The 8,711-nt window shown below is 35.6% G+C and overlaps 1 protein-coding gene across 1 annotated transcript; it reads left to right on the forward strand.

Moving 5' to 3' along the window:
- Nucleotides 1-2,151: 2,151 nt before the first annotated feature.
- Nucleotides 2,152-7,714, forward strand: LOC133520069 (endocuticle structural glycoprotein ABD-4-like). The gene is made up of 5 exons (XM_061854361.1): nucleotides 2,152-2,251; nucleotides 4,018-4,172; nucleotides 5,912-5,984; nucleotides 6,473-6,562; nucleotides 7,483-7,714. The coding sequence occupies exons 1-5, from the start codon at nucleotides 2,240-2,242 to the stop codon at nucleotides 7,579-7,581; spliced, it is 429 nt and encodes a 142-aa protein (XP_061710345.1). The 5' UTR covers nucleotides 2,152-2,239; the 3' UTR covers nucleotides 7,582-7,714.
- Nucleotides 7,715-8,711: the final 997 nt, after the last annotated feature.

Below are 8,711 nucleotides of genomic sequence, written 5' to 3' on the forward strand. Positions count from 1 at the left end.
CTATTTATTGATATTGCCACTAATAAGCTTGTTTTCTAGAATGTTGCGATACAGTCATAACTGACTACGTGGTCGATTCCAATTTAACAATTAGTTATGATTTTGAATTGGTTTTGACCTACACGTCTTGGTGATTGGCGCATATCTCACACTTTCACTTCATTTCGCATGCACTATAATCAGCGTGAGTGATCTTCAAGGTCGTATCAAAATTTGATCTCATTTTGATTTGACTGTAACAAATTGTTGAATCTGAATCGGGCTCTAGATCCTGTTTATTCAACATAGCTTTAGTTAATTATTTGCAATTATCTAAAAAAATATTTAAATATTTACATTTAAATAGTATCAATTATAACTTAAGGTTGAGCTATAGGTACACTAGTCGTGTTTATAATGCATTACTTATTACCTATCTTTTAAATATGTAGTTTGTGCCTATATATATATATATATATATCTATTATTAATTTTTTATCGACTGAAATATGAAGAGTTTAATCTTTCTATAAAAATACTTAAATCCCTATAGGTGTGTCGATAAAATATAGTTAGTTAAGACTTCCAGCATTAGCTCTACCAGGCTACGGCGTTGCGTGAGCAGAAGATTTCCTTCGGCAAGATTGGTCCTTAGAACCCAAGGATGGACCAAGATTTTTGATGTATATTTTTAAGGGGAGGGGCTCCCTTTATCTTAATATCTATATCGTTTAAGCTTAGTGGCCTAGTGGCTAAGTTTGTTATCGTTTTCTTATAAATCGGAGATGCTGAATTCATTAATGGTATCATATTCACACCATTCCGAAGTAAAAACTTATATAATATATAAAAAAAAACTTTTTTAAATTCCTCTTCACGTTAAATCGTTGAAACGATTCAGTTAAAATATGGTACAGAGATAGTTTGAGTTCCGGGGAAGAATATGGGATGATTTTTATCCCAAACATTTTCCTTAAAACTGTAAAAAGGTGTAAGTTTGTATGGGGAATCAATAACCTGCTCAACCGATTTAGATGAAATCTATGTTTGCATCTTTGATTTCGTTGAAAATGGTACTAAACTTGACTTAGAACTAACAATTAGTAACTTCAGAAGTCACCGACGCTGAAAACTCCCCCAATCCCCCACCTGCATGAAAAATCTGAATGGCTCCACTTTTTAAATTTATCTTAAGAACACAAAGATTAATTCTGCCAAAGGAAATCTTTTCTTCAGACTACTCCGTATTTGACCTTTTTATGCTATCTGTATCTTTGACTATACCACTATGTTGAATCGGGCCCATTTCATGGCTAATCACCTTTGATGTAAGATTGATTTCAGATGTATTTATGCTCACAATTTATGAAACTATCAATGATTTTGGAAGATTTGTTCTACTTTTTTTAAGTCTTTATTTTCATTTTACATTACAAAATCATAATATATGATATAAAATACGCTAAATAATACTCATCGAGATAATTCTAAAACTAATTAAATAAAAAAATACAATCATTAAAATACTTAAGGACTAACAAATAAACTTAACTATAAATAAAACTAAACCTAAACTAACCTCTAAAAACTAGTCAAACAACCCACCCCGCGTCGCTCCCAACGCAAAGGTGCCCATCACGCTTGCTGCGTTTCCGCGTTGAACCGCGATTGACAACCTTTGCGCTAGGAACGACCCGGAGCGGGGGTCGAGACCCCTTTCCTGCAAGCGCCGCCCCAGTTCCCCAAGAAAAGATTTCGCCTCCGCGCACCAGCACCCTGACGTCTCCACGGCAAGGGGAACAAACAAGTAGCTTGCCAGCCCCGAGTACTTGTCCCTCTTTAGGGACGCTAAAATCATAAAAAAAACTAGAGCACATTCAATATTGTTATGAATATATTCGTAAACTGTGCACTTGAAAATATAGAAATTCGCAGAAAAAACCCAGGGCAACAAAAAAATATGTTTTTTGTAGACCTGTGAATGTGTTATTTTATTTTGTTTCGTTATTTTGCTTTTTCTACTGTTTACCTGTTTTTCATTTATTTGTTGCTTGTATCATGTTTGCCAGGAAAAAATGGTTTCTGTTTCAAATTTTATGAACTATCTAAAAGGTCACGTCAGCTCAACAGGTTATATGCAATTAAATCTCACATAATATGCAGCCGTTTTTTATGCCTTTTGTCTAATATATAAGGCCAATATTTTGATGCTTCTGTACCTGTTTATTTGGATATCTATTCAAAAGCAGATCGCAGCAACATGAAAGTTTTAGTGAGTATATTATCTAAAATATTTTTTGTTAGATTTTTTGTCACAGAAAAAAATTACAAAATGTCAAAACTCATCTTTATCCTTGTTATGTAGGTAATGTTTGAACATCGGGTGTACTATATTTTTTATAATTACTTTTCATATATTACAGTATGATATATCGTCATTTTGAATAGCGTAATAAAATGCATACTACTATGTGACCTAATTAACGACATACATAATGTTATTCTTGGTATAATGGTTATAGGGTATATTTACACTTCGTCTAATATACACTGCCGTCATTATTAAATAATCTAAAAACATATTTGTTCTAGCTAGTGACATTATATAATTATATGTGGGTATCAATATAAATAGAAAATTGGGTTAGGTTAGGTTAAAACTGTGACCCCATACAAACGAATATTTTGCAAAAAGTGGGTTAGGTTAGGTAAGAACTGTGACCCCGCATAAAAAATAATAATTTCGATTGTATAAAATATCAAGTTACGTTAAAATATAACGTTAAAAAGCGGCTAAGTGCGAGTCGGACTCGCCCATGAAGGGTTCCGTACCATTTATGACGTATTACAAAAAAACTGCTTACTAGATCTCGTTCAAACCATTTTTAGGTGGAAGTTTGCATGGTATAATGTACATCATATATATTTTTAGTTTTATCATGCTGTTATTTTAGAAGTTACAGGGGAGGGGGGGGGGGGCACACATTTTACCACTTTGGAAGTGTCTCTCGCGCAAACTATTCAGTTTATCATTTTTGAAGACCTGTCCATAGATACCTCACACGTATGGGTTTGATGAAAAAACCATTGTTGATTTTCAGTTCTAAGTATGGGGAACCCACAATTTTTTTTTTAACTACTTCCTAGATCTGGTTCAAACCAATTTTCGGTGAAAGTTTGCATGGTAATGTACATCATATATTTTTAGTTTTATCATTCTCCTTTTTTAGAAGTTACAGCGGGGAAGGGGGGGGGGGCACACACATTTTACCACTTTGGAACATTTTACCTTTTTGGGTTTCAGTTCTAAGTATGGGGAACCCCCAAAATTTATTGTTTTTTTTTTCTATTTTTGTGTGTAAATCTTAATGCGGTTCACAGAATACATCGTAAGTAGATGAGTAGAGTAGAAGTTTCAACAGTATAGGTCTTATAGTTTCGGAAAAAAAGTGGCTGTGACATACGGACGGACAGACATACAGACGTCACAGACATGACGAATCTATAAGGGTTCCGTTTTTTGCCATTTGGCTACGGAACCCTAATAATACATGTCTTTATACTAGTTTTAAATTATTTAAAATATGCATTATATAAATTACGGTTCAGAGTAAATTATAATACAACAAAATCAAAGTATTATATTAATTACATTATAACAAGTAATAATATATGAAATGGCATTATGGCAAGTGTACGGCAAGTGTATGAATTTTATTATTATTATTATATTAAACATTACACATCCCTGAAAATCATCGCCGATACAATATTGTTTAAAAATTAGATTACTTGATAAAATGTTAAGACTATACTGTTAGCTCGTAACCTCGTAAAATGGAGTTTTGACAGATTAGCATGCCTTGCGTTGTCGCGCGCGACTCAATAAGTCAAACGCGACTTCAAGTAGTCGACGAGAACGCAAATTATCTATGCTAAGCGATCTGGAGTGTATTCCCAATAACCGGTGGTAGTTTTTGACAGTGCATGTCTAGATTGAAAATTAAAACGTTCACTCTCGACACCGAATCATTTTAGGTACTTGTCGTGTGCATTGGGATGGTGGGACTGATAGGAGCAGTGCCCTCAAAATTCCAGCGTACAAGGCGAGCAGTCGCCGTCGCTGCCAACGACCAGTCTGCCACCGTGCTGCGGTCAGAATCAGAAGTCAAGTCCGATGGTTTCCAATATTTGTGAGTAGGCCTGTAAAATTTAATTCCAAAAAATGACAGTTCAATTAAACAAGTGCGAGTTCGTTTAACTCGTGTTCCATACAAACTTAAATTATCTCATGTAACTATAAGCAGAAAAGACTTTTGACCAGAAGTGACTAAGCATAATTGTATATCAACATTGCGTGCAGCGCCATCTATCGGCAAATTGCCTAACTAATTTGCGCGCCTTGTATTTTTTCTATTAGAAAGAAGATGTTTTAGTGTAATCTTAATCTCATTGACGTCAAAAATAACTCGCATATTATGCCTCCCCGTGTCACCCCAGGTGCAAAGGCGTCCAACATGATCACTGTGTTATCGCGTGGAGTTAAGATGGACAAGTACAACCCGGAGCGGGTTCAAATGAAAAAAGCGGCCAAGTGCGAGTCGGACTCGCACATGAAGGGTTCCGTACCATTTATGACGTATTAAAAAAAAAAACTACTTACTAGATCTCGTTCAAACCAATTTTCGGTGGAAGTTTGCATGGCAATGTATATCATATATTTTTTTAGATTTTTCATTCTGTTATTTTAGAAGTTACAGGGGGGGGGGAGGACACAATTTTTTTCACTTTGGAAGTGTCTCTCGCGCAAACTATTCAGTTTAGAAAAAAATTATATTAGAAACCTTAATATCATTTTTAAAGACCTATCCATAGATACCCCACACGTATGGGTTAGATGAAAAAAGATTTTTTGAGTTTCAGTTCTAAGTATGGGGAGCCCCCAAAATTTATTGTTTTTTTTCTATTTTTGTGTAAAAATCCTAATGCGGTTCATAGAATACATCTACTTACCAAGTTTGAACAGTATAGCTCTTATAGTTTCGGAAAAAAGTGGCGGTGACATAATCGGACAGACAGACGGACATGACGAATCTATAAGGGTTCCGTTTTTTGCCATTTGGCTACGGAACCCTAAAAAAATGGTTTTGTACATTCACTTGGGATACGGAATTTTGTACAAAATATTAAAAGAAAATCATTGTTATAAATCCGGTCAAATGCAAGTCGAACTTGTGCTTCGAGGATTCCGTAGGAGCAATCCGTCACGCGCTCACGCTTACAAATCGCCAGGTGATAACTAGAACCAAACTCACTATAGTCTATTTATTTATCCCGTAGACTAAAATGACATTTCCTGTGTTGCTAGTTTTTTACGTCTTATAAATAGTTATGTGCTACAACCGGTACTAACCGATAATAAACTATTGGGAGGTACTTATATAGGTATGTAACACCATTTTGAGGCATTTAGAAATGATGTATCCAGGTCTATACACAATATTTCTAATATTTAAAAGCGAATTTATTTTAACATTAACAGTCACTTCCAAGCTCATAATGCAATTTTTAAATGTTTGAGTAGATTTCATCTATTGTGTATTTTGAATCTAAAATTAATTTAATATTTAACGGTTATTCACAAACCGAAATCAAAGAGCAGCACTATTTGTTTTAAGCTGGTCACATTATTTCTACGTTTGACATTTGTGGTTGTCATTTTAGTCTACGGAATAAAAAAAACAGACTATAATTACTACCATACGTTAAAAGTGATATTAAGCCGTACTACTATTAAAATAAGGTTTATTTTTGTTTGTTATGTGTTTGTAATTAGTGAGTTTTGGTTCTCACCTGACGAAATGCAAAAAATTAAATAATAAGTTTCAATAGTAATGGATAAGTAACTGATTGACAATTAAAAAAAACACAGATTCGAGACCGACAATGGAATTTCCGCGCAAGCTACTGGATCCCTCAGGAAAGGAGCTGAAGGCGAGTCCTTGGTAAGTAAACTACCGCTAGTTGTAACTGTCCAACACTGTAAGCCTTAATTAGCCATAAATCGTCTCATTCATTAAGACGCGTGCCTTGACTTGTATTGTGACATGACATGTCATCAAAGGTTAGATTTGACAAATCTGCGCGTCATCGTGAATGACACGAATTATTTTTTAAATGAGAGAAAAGTCATAAAGGACTCCGCAGTAAACATAGGGAAAAAGTATTTACAGTAAAATCTCACAAAATTTTATATGTGTATTCAAGTCTCCTAATATATTTTTTTACAAGGGCACATTTAGTTGTCAAGCGGACCCCAGGCTCCCATGAGCCGTGGCAAAATGCCGGGACAACGCGAGGAAGAAAAAAAAGAAGAAAAGGGCACATTTCTGTCAGAAGTACTGAGTACCCACAACACAAGGAGCTTACTGTGGGGCCTAGTCAATTTGTGTATGAACGTCCAATATTTATTTATTTTTTATTTCTGCTGTAGGTCATACAAGGACAGTACCAGTACACGGCGCCCGACGGAACCCCCATCCAAGTAAACTACGAGTCCGATGAATCCGGATACCGTCCTAATGTGAGCCTTGAAACCATTTTTATGCGGATATGATTTTACTAAGAAATACCCGGGACTGAATTTGTATGGCGAAAACTGAGAATTGTATGTATATAAAACTTCGCCAATGGCTCCGTCCACGCCCATAAGTTAGGTCAGAACTGTTCTCGAAAACGGGCGTCTTCCTGCGGACAATATATCTAATTAGTGAACGTTTTGGGTACATTATACCTAGTAATACTAAGGTTTTCATCATACAGATCATACATTTCATAGCTTATAGAATTGAATATCCAGAGTCTAGCAAGAGAATTAAGTTTTAAAGTGCATTTATTTTATGATGTCCACGGAAAGAGGCATAAAACTTATACTTAAAAAAGTTTATGACTCATTAAATCCCACATTGGAATAAAAAACACCTTACAAATTTTAAGATAACGCTCACTCACAGAATAATAAAATTAAAATAAAATAGGCCTCCACGATCCTCCACTTCAATACTCTTATTGGCGACGACTGGTGGCGATCGGTTTGGCCTAGTGGGTAGTAACCCTGCCTACGAAGCTGATGGTCCCGGGTTCAAATCCTGGTAAGGGCATTTATTCGTGTGATGAGCATGGATATTTGTTCCTGAGTCATGGGTGTTTTTTCTATGTATTTAAGTATTTATAAATATTTATATATATCGTTGTCTAAGTACCCTCAACACAAGCCTTATTGAGCTTACTGTGGGACTTAGTCAATTTATAAATAAGGGATCTTGGGTTACCTACAGAACTTTTAGTCATTTTTTATGAACATAAAAGAGATGTCGGGATTGGCTTTTTGCAGCGACTTGCGGGAACATGCACCAAACCATGATGAGTGGCGGAAGAAAGGGGAGGTCTTTGCCCAGCAGTGGGACACAAGATACTTGCATAATATACATGTCTTATTTTCAGGGTGCTCATATCCCCACACCTCCGCCAATCCCGGACGCTATCAAACGCGCCCTGGATTACATCGCGGCCCACCCTCCCCCCGTTGAGAAGAGGCCTTAAGTACACGGATCTGATGACCTTAAATTCAATGAACCTGGCTACGGAACCACGAGTACAAATTATAATTAGAGAGTAACACGATGTTATGGAAATAAGAGCAAATGTACAATGTAAATAAAATCACAGTGCCATATTTATTGTATTTTGTTTATTTCTTTTACTTATTTAAACTGGATAGAGGAAAATAAAGATATATTTTTATCCTTTACCTATTAGATTAAGTGAGGCCGCTGGCCGTTAGCAAAGTTATGGCATTTATGGGTCGTTGCTTTAAAAAAAGTTATACCTTTTAAGAAGGAAGAATACTTAGCTTTGCGATCTTAACGAAATAACGGTACTTCTTCTATGAAATTCCATTTCGGGAGAAAACGGTTTTCACTAACTAAATCGTATCAAATCACTTTAATTTTGATGTCGATCGCTTCAGCATATTATTAATATTTTAGGTTTAAAGGATTCGCTTTAAAAAAAAAAGTTTTGCAAATATTGAAAAGAAAGGTAAACCTAGTTTTTCAATCTCAAAAATCTGAACACTCCTATTCCAAAGTATCTTCTGAGACTTAAAGGTTCAATATCACTTGTAAGTTTGGGATCGTCGACGATTCATACAGCGCGCTTTTCAAAGAGCTCTAGTTGGTATTCAGGTGCTCCCGCCCAAACATGACAGCAATGCTCAATATGGGGTTTGACTTGCGATTTACGAGTATATAGATTAACGGCCCGATTCGAAGAATGATTAAGACACGTTTAAGATCTTTAAAAGATCGATAACTAAACGACATGTCAAAATTGATGTTAATTTCGATTCCGCTGTGATCCCAATAAGATCGATTTACGATATTTCTAACGTCAAAGTGACATTTGTTGCCCGAATCGAGCTGCGTCTGTCAATAATTACTTATACGACATACAAACGATATATAATGAGAACTTATCTAAACCAGAACTTATCGTTATCGTATCTCATTCTTCGAATCGGGCTGAATAACAGTATTTGCCACGGAGTAAATTATTTGAGGTTTTTGGATGCCAGCACGGCTCTATTAAACCGCGGGTCAGGAGCATATTTCGTCAGTCATCGCCTCCCGGCTGATACTTTGTTAGATGATAGTTTAGATGCTAACATGAAT

Source organism: Cydia pomonella, chromosome 7 (genome assembly GCF_033807575.1).
Source record: "Cydia pomonella isolate Wapato2018A chromosome 7, ilCydPomo1, whole genome shotgun sequence".
Lineage (NCBI taxonomy): Eukaryota > Metazoa > Arthropoda > Insecta > Lepidoptera > Tortricidae > Cydia > Cydia pomonella.